The sequence below is a fragment of the Nymphaea colorata genome, chromosome 1 (assembly GCF_008831285.2).
Source record: "Nymphaea colorata isolate Beijing-Zhang1983 chromosome 1, ASM883128v2, whole genome shotgun sequence".
NCBI lineage: Eukaryota > Viridiplantae > Streptophyta > Magnoliopsida > Nymphaeales > Nymphaeaceae > Nymphaea > Nymphaea colorata.
This window is the reverse complement of record NC_045138.2, coordinates 2,409,464-2,422,413: the sequence shown is the minus strand read 5'-3', so window position 1 is coordinate 2,422,413 and position 12,950 is coordinate 2,409,464. Positions and strand designations below refer to the sequence as shown.

At 38.5% G+C, this 12,950-nt stretch overlaps 1 protein-coding gene across 1 annotated transcript; it reads right to left on the bottom strand.

Annotated features, from left to right (window-relative positions):
• Positions 1-108: 108 nt before the first annotated feature.
• LOC116247007 (regulator of nonsense transcripts UPF3-like) lies at positions 109-12,018 on the bottom strand. The gene is made up of 12 exons (XM_031618982.2): positions 11,572-12,018; positions 10,563-10,669; positions 10,333-10,428; positions 10,100-10,198; positions 9,939-10,018; positions 7,318-7,425; positions 3,770-3,908; positions 2,710-2,774; positions 1,875-2,613; positions 1,647-1,765; positions 1,491-1,542; positions 109-834 (listed from the first exon to the last, which is right to left on the bottom strand). Exons 1-11 carry the CDS (start codon positions 11,709-11,711, stop codon positions 1,504-1,506), a joined length of 1,731 nt encoding a protein of 576 aa, XP_031474842.1. The 5' UTR covers positions 11,712-12,018; the 3' UTR covers positions 109-834; positions 1,491-1,503.
• Positions 12,019-12,950: the final 932 nt, after the last annotated feature.

The window sequence follows — 12,950 nt, the reverse complement described above, 5'->3', positions numbered from 1 at the left end:
CATTCAACATCATGGTCCATTTTTTCTGCTTCTAGTACATATATGTATGAAGACACGTGAATACACGCACGCAAACCGATATTAGCACTTAAGAAAGATACGAGAACCTTAGTACAAACCTCATCAGGCTAGTGGAAAAATATACAGCATTATCCAATACTGGTTACAATCACTGAAAGCTTTCGTGTCTAGCCACACTAGAGGCAACCAAAACATCAGTCACCAGGATAAATGTATACACCGAGCAGTCTGATTAGCAAGACCTTCCAACCACCAATGAAAATAACCAATTATTTGCCCGGCTCAACAGTTTCCACCGTTACTAGCGCCTCGTAACTTCATCTCAAGGTCAGCAAGTGCAGCATTTTCATGTTCAGTATATACACCAGTCGAGAATAGCAACTCTAAGAAAATATGTTTCAGACTCAAGCAACTCAAGCCGCCAGGAACAGAACAAGATGAGGAAAAACCAAACCAGCTCAAGATTTAGAGCAGCTGAAATAAATTCACTCTGCAAATGGCATGTGAGCAAGCTCTGCTGTCCAGTCTTGCAGGTTTCAGCAACCTCCCTAATATGAAAGGTCGAGAAGATCACCATCCACAGAAATGTCAGCTTCATCAGCACCAAAAAATACCAACATAGAAGCCAGACTTCTCGGATGACATCTCTTCTCCATCCTACGGAATTATATTTGATCTTAGCAGAATCTGCTTCCATTGACTGCAATCTGAATAATGATGTCATATCTCGAGTGACACCCAAACCATATGGTTTGTGATGCACAACCCATCACTTATGGAAGATGCAATACCTGAAATCTTTGTGTTGATGATCTGTTAAAGGAAAATAACGAGGAGAGTGCTGAGCTATTCATTCTAGCTATGTATCATCTAGAGAAAACACTAGACCTTTCAACAAGAGGAGAATAAATTTGGTAAAACAAACTATCACAAGCAAACACTTGCAGAACAAACAATCCAAAACAGGAGAAACACGGACAAAAAGCTGCCCTCTGCCTGAAGAGAAGACAAGCAATCAACAAGTACAATACATCCCAGAAGAGGACTCTTTCCAACTTCAGATGTTATGAGAACCACTGCACGCAATTAACGAGCAACACAAACACAAAACAAATGGCAATCCTGCACTTGAGGTATTACTTTCAGCAAGCTGGTCCAGGTTAAACTAGAGTAGTCGACACCTCCACTCTTGGGGCAGTAGAATGAACAGAAAACACCACAGCTAGAGATGAATTTTCAACATGCAACTGTTCTCAAGGAATAGAAACTCTCCAGAACCCGAGCTGGACAAAACATCTCATACGAGAGGAATTTAGATTCCTCTTAACTGTAGGCATATTATTACTTGAATGTTGATGCTTAAAGGGGATCGCTTTACCATTACCAAATTGAACCATAGATGAAGTGTGAGCATTAGTTCACAAATGATGGCATGAATATCTTAGGAAAAAAAACAGAAAGACTCTCACCACTTCTAAGAAATCAGGAACCCGATCCAGACTTCTGAACCCAGACTTGCTTCTGCATAGGATAAAAATATGAAAACAAAATGCATAAATATTCAGTTAATGACACAGCCCAAAAACAAGCAAGCAGAATAACAAAACCAGAAAATATTTCCATACCTCATGTGCACCATATCCAGGAGAACCCCTCTTTGAAGATTTACCATCAACTGTACTTGGCAAGTTGTCAACTTCTCTTGAACCTGTTGCTGAGACCCGACGACCATACCTATGAGAGCCTAATAGGACACCAAAACTTTACACTCAGCACACATTGATAAGCATATTCCTTGACATATAGAACAAGCAAGTAGACAACACAATAAGCTCCAGATGCTTAAGTGATACCATTCTCAGCAGTTGCAACGCTATTGCGTCCAAACCCTTGAGATTTAGCTTCCCCACCCCTTGTGCTTGCTGTATCAACTTTAGCTTCACCATGATTCAATGGAAAATCAGGAGACAGTGACAAACCACGTCCAGACCGACCATGATGATTTGATGTACCCTGGTTTCGAGATTTGACTGTGATGGCAGACTGATTATCAGTTATGACGTCTCGAGTTTCCAGTCCATCGTCCCCACGTTTATTAGAAACCATTGGCTTGGCCACCTGTGTACTATCTACAGCCTCAGCTGATGATCGACCAGGAAAAGAAGATGACTCATCAACTGCCTGTAATGCATCAGAACGCCGAAGTGGGGCCCATACTCCCCGATCAGGTCTATCCTTGTTTCTAGTCCTTCTGTCTGGCTTATCACTGGCTGGTGATAGACCATGTGGATCATTACCAATAACTTTCTCATCTGATATCCTTCTGTTATCAGATTGTGACAGAGAAGCAGATGATGCATGGGCAGAATCCTTTGAAACAGTACGAACTGGCCGCGGTGGACGTTTGTCCTTCTCTATCGGTGATGCCTGTAACTGCTGCTCAACCTGGATAGATGCAGGTTGTGGTTGATTTTGCTGTGCTTCCTTATTTGAAAGAATACTTCTGATTAGCTTTCCACTAATCTCACGCCTATGATTCTGTTTGAAAGAGGATGGTCCAGATGAATTTTTTACTGGAGATGTTGAAGTTACCTGCAATATAGCAAACATACATTTAGTTAACAATACCAAATTACCTTACCCTTCCGGAGAAAAAAGAAAGATAAAGTGCACATAAACATAAGAAACCTCTCTCTCTTTCCCCTTCAAAAGTATAACTTTCTTTTTCCCAGTTTCTGCATGCCCAGATGCACCTGCAATTATTGATGTTTGAGAAAGATTAGGAAAGAAACATAAACAAAGACACTGTCACTTCATAAACCGCATAAGAAAGCAACTACAATTTGAGAACATATTAAAGGCAGTCAAGATGATTTCTAAAACAAATCCCACTTGACATCTAAATTGGCTACTTGAGAGAATGAATCATTAAAAGCCAACCAAAATAAACACATAGAAGGAGAATCCTTGGTCAAGATACTTCTGCGACTATTTGATAATCTCAATTTCATCTTGAACAAATGGTATAGAACACATGAATCCTGGCTCAAGATGCTTCCACGACTATTTGACTATCAATTTCATTTTGCATAAACAGTGTAAAACACATACAAGTTTTAGCACAAACAGGAAGACTTATCCCTATTCTTCTGCAGCTTGTCACCTAAAAGGCTAAAACAACGGGGAATCTAGCTATCCCACTTCCAGCACTGAATACATCGAAGGATGACCAAGATTGATAAAATTCAGCAGCATGATACCTACGCATTCTGCAAAAGATTCAGCTTGGAAGGATAACTTACATGCAATCACAATGTACTAAACATGGATTACATGACATCCACATCACCATGATCATACTTAATAACTAACCATCTGGCCATTGACAAGAATTACATAAGCAATGCCATGTTTCTTGTTGCCAATATGAACATTATAGAGGAAGATAAAATTCACAAAAGAACCCCATGAGGAGCAATGAGCAAGAAATTTTGATGCCCACAGCAAAAGGAAAATGGTTAATGGATATCCATGTCATGGAGATAATAAAGCTAGTGAACAGACAGCAGAACGAAGCCATAAATTTTTCAAAATTTTTATAAATATACATAATAAACTCTAAACAGCATCATGAAAATAAAATTATGAATTTTACAAAAGCAGTAGATTGATCAGGAAAACTGAACCTAAAACTTGTGAATAGTCAATGATGTGAAGGAAACGAGCAAGTGTCAGCATTTAAGCATACCACTTTCGTCTTCCAATACTTCAGATCCAAGCACTGGAACAGTACCCGAGTCGTCTGAAGTCTTCTTCTCATCTTTTCTTGCTACTATTGTATAACTTGTTTTGCCAGCTGAAACCTTTGTATTGTCCCTCAAAACATACTGCATTGAAACAAACATTAATGGTTCCCTTAGGATCTGAATATGAACCAGTTGCCAAAGAAATCTTGTTCCTGGGGCACCATATTCACAAAGGTGTAGTTTGATCCCCTGGAATTGGGGAATCGGAATGAAGTTTCAAGGAATTCATTCCAGGAATTGGTGGAATGGAGATAAAATCCTAATTTCTAAAACCTCTTCCTGTCTGCTAAACTTGGAATTGTATTCCTGGAAACAAGATCCCCTGTTTGATAGGCATGGAAGGATAAAAATCAGAATGCTTTGAAATTAAGTAGTATTTTAAAAAATTTTCAAAAATCATGGGGCATCGAGGTGATTTTGTTAAAAGATGCCGAGCCATTTTGACCATACATGTAAATTGTTAGGTTGAAGGAAATTTCATATAAACAGTGTAAAAAAGTAGGTTCAGTTCACACAGAGGGTTTATTCTCACCCTCTTCTTCCCTCTTTTCAGTCCACACCTCTCTTCTTCCCTTTGTCAACTGGCAACCATGGGTTGCTCGCCATACTTCGCCAGACATTTGCCAGAGCTCCGGTAGTTAGTTCTTCACAAGTAGTTCTCTCTCTCTCTCTCTCCCTCTCTCTCTCTCTCTCTCTCTCTGTGTGTGTGTGTGCCAGAAGAGGGTTTCTGTGAAACTCTCTACAACGATGCAGAGGGTCTCTGAGGAAACCGTCTGCATCTTTGTTAAAACTTGTATTGAGAGAAAGACAGTCGCATCCCTTCCCATGGAAGGCCATTCTTTCTCCCTTTTGTGTTTATCTCTGTCCATAGGCCGTCGCTTGCTCGAAAAGGTGGAGTGAGAAGCGAGCCAACAGCCAAAACATTGTTTTTGGAATTCTCATCACGCTGCCTGGGGTGGGATGAGAATTCTGAAAATTTCATCCAGGAATCGGATGCAAAGGTCAGATATTTGGTCCTTAGTTTGATGGAACCGGAATGGAATTCAAAAACTTGAATGTTGATCCCCTCTCTACAGTGAAATCCCAGACAATCAGGCATGCCCAAAAGTAACAGAGATAATCAAAAATGGGGAAATAGAAAACCAAGCGAAGGTGAACACAAAAGAAAGTTTATCTTTCGAAGCCAAACAGACGAGGAAGGTCAGAAATTAGAAGCTAAAATGCTATTGCATACCACAGAATGTCAGGCTGATTAAATCACACCACACTTTCCTCCTTCAAGATGTTTATCTGACCAAAGATAGAGAACTTGTCAACTTGTAGCTAAGAGTTAGTGATTAGTCCTTGCCAAATATCCAGGTAACTTCAATATCTCCAGCAGTGAATACTTAGACCCTGGGACAATTTCAAGTCTTCCTGTGAGCGTGAGCCTCATTCTAGGTGGTGGATACAGACTCATGTTGTATTCATACAAGGTAACTTACGGTGAGGGGCCTAGAATCTAGATAGTTTAATAAAAGGAAGGCTACACAAAAAAGAGAATTGGGGGCTCATGTGAACCAACAATGTTGGGGGGGGGGGGGGGGGGGAGAAGAGAGAGAGAGAGAGAACCAAGATAATAAATTCTCTTCTACAACGACCATTACTTCCCAAACTTCTTACAAATTTTTCCTACAGCCAACAACATCAACATGATAGTTGCAGTTAAGTCCCGAATGAAAGCTATAAATTCCACCAAAACAAAAACCTAACTGATGCCAACTAAATCCCCATAGTCAATGTTGCATTTGTTATCAAGGAACCTAATGAACCATTTCTCTTTGGCTATATTAATCATGTGATGACAGCATAAAACAATCTTGCAAAATTTTGGTCTTTGAAGTTCTTTACTTCAGCAAGATTTGCTCATGATTCTCCAATATTCAGCATCATCCCCAAAGTGTTGCATTATCCTTCTACCTGCTAAGTAGTGGCAGTCTCCCAATTGCCCATTCTTATCGAGGACCCATGGCATTGAATTGTTCAACTCAAAGTCACAGGTTCATATTTTAAAAATATTGCAATATGAAAGATTAAACATCATAAAATACTTGTAAATATAAAATAAGACCTTAGGACGTTTGCAAAACGAATTTTACGGTGGTTTTATCATGACAGTAACATGAGAATATCAGTCAGTTTTTTATTTGTATTAGTGTTATATTTTATAATCAGTATACATTATTTTCCATTTTAGACTTTTATTTTGTTATAGGTTGAAGGTGTTTGACCCATCTTTTCTCACATAAATATATTCTTCTTTTATTTTCAGTATCAAGGTTTTACCGATGTTTAATAAGGAATCAAAACCATACCAAGATCAATCTCTACACGACTGTGCTTTGAACATAGTAAGCCGATACATCATAACTTGGCTTTTTCTTTTCATTACATACCAAACTCAAACAACATATAATTGACAGTCATTTTAGGTCTGCAAATATATCTTCTAAGAACCCCCAACAAGGGGGTCTACTTACAGTTTCTTGGTGCTCAGCACCACAAGTTCTCAAATTCTACCTGAAACTTAATTTGCTAATGCATTTAATGTCCAAGAGGAGGCGAGTCAAGTTCAATTCTCCAAAAGGTCCAAACGAGAAAGCCACAGATTTAGAAAGTGCTCCAAAATGTTTGCCCCATGTTCAAATTAATGCTCTAAAGCAGCAGATAGCATCTCATTCAAGTACAGTATGGCTGGCATTGTCCTTTTCTCTCTTCGTGTCCTCTGATATAGAAAAAAACTCAGGTTTGAAGATCCAACCCAAAGAATTTTCTCAAAAAACAATAGTGATTTTCTCAAAAAACAATAGTGATTCTGTGGATGAACCCTTGACATGAACTGTGCCTATATTGTGAGCATTTCTATATCATCCTAATTGACAATTTAGCTTCCATTTAGACATTCTTTAGTGGCATTAGCATTATGGAAAAGCCGATTTGACAGGCATGCTCATAGCTTCTGCTGGCTCCTGTGCAAAGGTAGCATATATTGTGCCTTGTCAAGATGCTGCTCCTCCATGAATGAGATATTCACTAGAAGCTTCTTCACATTAATAATTTTAGATGGAAGTTCACTGTTCTAAGTATCTAACACCAAGCACTAACAATAGCTACAATCTCAGATCACCCTTACAAGTTACAACACTTCCAACAAAAACCCTCCTAGCAGGCTCCGATAACCCTTAATCCCTGTCCAAGGTAACGTAAGTGTCCAATAGATAGGTAGTCATTGGAACTTGAAGAAAACCTTGATTAATCACTCAGCCGATATGACATTTAATGAGGGAGAAAGAGATACCCTAAAAAAAAAAACCATCTCCCTTCCCTCTTACATATGGAACTTCCTCGACTTTCCCAGCAAGAAGCTTTATAAAAGAAAAACTTGCAAACTATTAATCAAGGATGGTAAATAATTTCACAGCACACAGAGAGTTAAGATAGCATAAAATACCATAGAAGCAGAGATTTTTCGTTTCTCAGGCCCTCTCTTATGAGAAGCAGATCCAGAAGCAGCAGCAGAAGCACTAGTTCGCCGGCTAAGCTTCCCAGAAGGTGTCCTCTGCAATATTATCATTGCAGCTGGCTTTAAATTTTCAGATATGGAAAAGATAAAGGAATCCAGCATATAAACTATTGCTTAAATATTTGGAAACAAAAAGATTTTATCTTGTACAAATAAAACAAAAGAGCAATATAGAAACATTAGAGTCCCAATAAGCTACATAAGTATATATGATGAAACCAAGCAGGTAAAGCCAGAAGGGAGAACATGGTTGACATCATGAAATGAAAAAGCAATGACTAATGACAGGTCCTTCTAAGGAGTAACAAGCTTCTTGCCTATATCAAGTTACAGAAAAATCAAAAGAAAATCCAAGATGATGTTCTCAAATAACTCCTACCATATGAATGTCCAAACAGCACTCCAAGTAACAGCTACTCTGCTATGGATCAAAATTTCTTTTATTTCATTTGAGAAGGAAACATGTTTCCCAAATACTCCTACCAAATAGACATTCAAATAGCAGCTTGCGGCAAAGTATGCTCCTTTTGGGTCTGTTTGTTTCAAAATGACAGGAAAATGCTGAGCTGGGAGAAAAGTGAAAACTCTTAATACTTTCCCACCACTGAATGCAACAAACATCAAAACACGCTGGTGATAGAAGTGTAAGATACACGAGTGGGACCCACACTTTTCTCACCTGTACCTTATTTTGGAGACAAACTTCAATCACACATGGGATGGTGTGGTTTGATTTTCTCTTCTTATCTGAGTAAGTGCAGGCAATGGGACCCAATGCAGGGAAAACTGGTTGCCTTCCCAGGCCCTTTATCAATTAAAGCCCTTTTTATCCAAATAAATGTTCAAGTAGCATCTTGTTATATAGGTATACTTCTTCAAGCTCCTTATTCAACCATCCCTTGGTGCAAAACGTCCAGTTGTTCCTCCCCCGGCTGCCTAAGGATCTATCATGATAAGGCTCGCTTAGGCATGGCCTAAGCATGAGTCCACACCTGCCGTCTAAGTCCACCACCTAGGCTCGCCTAGGCGACAACACGCCTAGTCCATGGAAAAGTGAAAAGTCACCTTTCCTCTCAGTTAAAGTTTCTTAATTGAGTATATATTGTTATGCACTTTATTTTGAATTGATTACAATATTACATCCTTTTATGTTAATCACGCTGTTATATGTATATCGTCATATGTATATAGTATATACTGTTAGTCTACACTTGTTTGTTATATAGTATTGTGATACCTCATACCTGTTATACGTATACATTAGTATGGTTATGCTACGTACTTGTATCATATAGTTATATGTATTGTTAAGTTGTTATACCTGTTATAAACTTATATGTATATACTATCATGTTAAGTTGTATTGTGATACAATTTCTCATTCCTCTTATATGTACTGTAATATGTGTTATATGTATATACTGTTATGTACAGTCTGTTATACCTGTTATATAGTGTTGCATCAGCCTATTATATCATTATATGTATATATTTTTAGCCCGTTATATAATATGTAGTATTGTGATACCTGTTATATGTGTACATTAGTACGGTTATCTACTTAAATGTAATGTTACTGTTGTGTACTTATATGTATACTATCATGTACTTTAGTTTATTTGCTATATTATGTCTTTCTTTAAGTACAGATGGATTAAAGACTTCTTGCAGATTTACTTTCCTTGTTCTAGAGATTAGATTTAGTTTTTTTTTTTTTTTTTCCTTCTATTAGATTGCATTTAATGAGTAATGTTAAACTTCTTCCATTGATTTTGCATATTCAATGAAGTCAACAATTAATCTTTGATTGTTTAAGTTGATTATGCTTGTTATATTACTACTCTCCATATATCAAATATTAATAATAGTTAATTAAAATAACTTGACGTACGAACATAACTAAAAAAAAAAATTAAAAATAGTCGCCTTTTTTGCCTAAGCTCGCCTACGCGCTAGCCTGGGCACCTTGACAACATAGATAAGGGATTCATTCATCTCCATCACTACAACTTTGATGTAGAGGATGCACACCTTCAGGATTGAACTTTGGACCTCATTCTAGTTATAGTTGGCAAACTCATTGATCCGAGTAGCGAGTCACCTGAGTTAGCTAGGATCGTCCACTTATTGGGTCACAAGTCAGGGTGTGCCGAGTCAGCTAGATCGTCAACTAATTAAATGTTCTTTTTTGTCATGTGTTGCCGTGCCAAATACTAAGCTTTGTTATTTTTTAATTGTGAAATATCACAAACTTTACTAAGTATAGACAAATATTCATATTACACGTTATTTAGTTTTAGACGCTCAAAAAAATCAAACATGAAGTTCTAACAGACTTACCTTCTTCATCTATTTATAGAAAAAATGTACTCTAAAAATTTATGACCTAAACCAGCCGAGTCATCGACTGAACTCTTTGATCTGATGACCCAATCATCGGTCGATCTGAATCTAAGTCACGGGTTTGCCAATTACGATTTCAGCACTCCCTTGAGGACAGCAAGAAAATTCATATAACAAAAAATCTCTCATGCTAACAATTTCATTACCTGAGACCCATTTTTAGTAGCTCTTTTCTGCCGAACAAACTCCATGAGGGGAGTAATAACGATTGTTTCCTTTGGTGCACCTGCACAATTCACAGCATATGTCATGATCAAAAGAAGGAAAGACATTAAATCAGAAACACTCTTAGCATGTCATAACTAACTTGCACGTTCTGCTTCTCTTCTTTCCAATTGTATCTCTGCACTTGGAAGATTCTCCACTGGCTTAGCAAGCATTTCCAGAAACTCCAAATATTCGGAGTCTAATGTCCATCAAAACAAGCACGCAGTTACAAAAGAAGAATGTGATGACCCAGATGAATAAAGTTCAATGGAACACACAACCTCCCTGCCTCCATCATCAAAGCATCATGATAATTTATATCACATGGTATACCTTTGTGAATGGTCCCTTCACGACCATCCTTCTTCGACCACGACTTTGGGACACGTTGTGAAGGTGCATATTCGACAATGGTCTTAAATTGAGAACCTGAAAGGGAATAGTTGATGATTGAACTTGTACCACATGAAGTAATCTTCGACTAGCAACAAAAACAAGTGACAACAACATAACAGATACAATAACTAAAACCAAAACAAAAAAGTTTAATTTTGAGGAATCACCTTTCTCATTGACAAAAACATGACCATCAAAGAACTCAGCAAACTCGAGAACATCCTCAGGCCTTTTGAAATCTATATAAGCTCGAGCATAGCGCATGTTCTTATGGCTACATAGAAAATAAAAGGAAGTTTATTTCACACAAACACTACTCAAGCCAATGAAGCAATTATGAAATGACTCTTTACACTCTTCACAAGTGAAAACAAGACTATTTTCATCAGTCTAAAAAATTAACGCTACATGTAGCATATATGGAACATGATTAGCTAAAACGGAAGCATGACACTCGGGAATTGCTGTTTAAAATCAGGAGAAAGGACTCAGGTGAAGAGACCGATCTTACCGTTTCTATATAAACCGTAACGAAGGAAATCCAAGCATTACGCTGTGCATGTTAGAAGAACTACGGGTAAAACTTGCATTGCCACTAAACTGTCCGTACTATTTGGCATTCCAACTGAAACACCGCATGGTAAAAACCGGCCAAAAATTACCAAGAAAGATGAGAAGAAGAATAAGACGATGATGATTATTATGAAATAACGGTGCTGGTTGTAAAGCGTCGGTCTTCTACCGAGCACGCAGCACAAAAAGTAAGGAAGACAAAAGATGCGATAGAAATCCGAATTGAAACTTTACTACCAACAAGCAGGGATCGAAAATGGTGCCAAAAGGAAAACCAAAGCAATCGCGCATTACAACTTCCAGAACGACAATGGCTAAACCCTAATCGTCGTTTCCCGTCAATCCAGAAGTACCGGAGAATTAGCATTCCATACAGGAACGGCTCCCACGCCAAGCGCACCAAACCCTAACCCCCAACGAAGCAAGCCACAAAAAAAAAGGGGGGGGGGGGCAGGAAAACCCAACAGTTGAAATTAAAACTACTAAACCCCATGACCGCGCAAATTAACATCAAAAGCAATCACACGAACGCCCACGACAACAACGATGGCCGCAAGGGAGGAGGAGATAGAGAAAATGGGGAGAGAAGCAAGGAAAGCCGACCTCGTTTTCCCAGGCCGGAAAGCGGTCCACCGGTACCGTCCGGCGAAGCGGGCGTCGACTTGCTCCATAAGGACGGCCTGCGAGATCGATGGCGGCAGATGCCTCAGCACCACCTTCGTGCGATCCAAGGGGTCCTTCATGCTCGGGCGCGAGAGGGCACGAGGGGGAACAAATTGCCGGAAAATCCCCAAAAGAGAAGGAGGGAAGACCGAGAAAGCAAGACAAAACAACGGCCAGAATGAGAAAAGAGGGGAGGGGGGCTTTCTCCGTGCAAATTCACATCCTGCAGACGACGGTGAATTGGCGGACGAGGAGCGTGGAAGGCTCAATCAGGGGTTCGATCCGTGCACATCGAGGAGAGTATAGAGAGAGAGAGAGAGAGAGCCCCGGTGCAGTGGGCGACCAGCCGGGAGGAGGAAGGCACGAAGAAGAGCATCAGCTAGAACACCAAAGGCTATTTCTACATAGAACAAATAAATAATATAAATGAATTACTTGACAATAAATATAATGATAAATAAACATGAACTTGTAGAAACGATAGAACGAAACTTTTTTCTGATTTTTTTTAAATAATAAAATTTTATATATATATATATATAGTTAAATCTGCATTTTGTTGGTACCATGTGTGAAAATTTACATATACATGCTCATTAATATCTGATTTCAATGAAGAATAATATCTAATTTCATTAAGAACTTTTCTATACTCTAAATCTAGTACTTGTGAGTGAGGGAGGGAAGCTAATGAAATGAACAGACTCATTTTAAAGTCCATTCAATTATTTGATAGGGCATTTGGTGAGAACAAAACGTTGTATTTTAAATGCATTATTTAATGACACTAAAACTTTTTGCCTTACCCCATTTAATTATTTCGATTTAAAATTTATATCCGTCGTAATCACATCTCAAACAACAATTCAGTGTATTTGAAACATAATAAACACAATATTTTTGTTATCGTACTCTTTATACGTTCCACCAAAGTTAAGGTGGATATTATAAACATAGAAAAATGACTAGAAATAAAATAAAATGTTGGAAAAATAGGTCCCACGAAATTTCAAAACATGGTCCCGGAATGGAGGGAATGATGGAACTTCGGCACTCTTGTTGAGTGGTAGGATGAAGCATGGGCCGATACAAATGGTATCGGACAAATACCGGATCATCCTAAAGATGATGATTTGATTCAGGGAATCAAAAGATACAAAAGGTGCACCGTTATTGTTGCTAACGTCGATGCAGCCTATGACCTCGGATCTGGCTAGGATAGTGTTCTATCTTAAATTCATGGATCTCAAATCACGAAGATTTTCTTAACCGAGGGACAATCAAAACTTGGCAGTAACTACAGTAAATGAGCTAAGGTT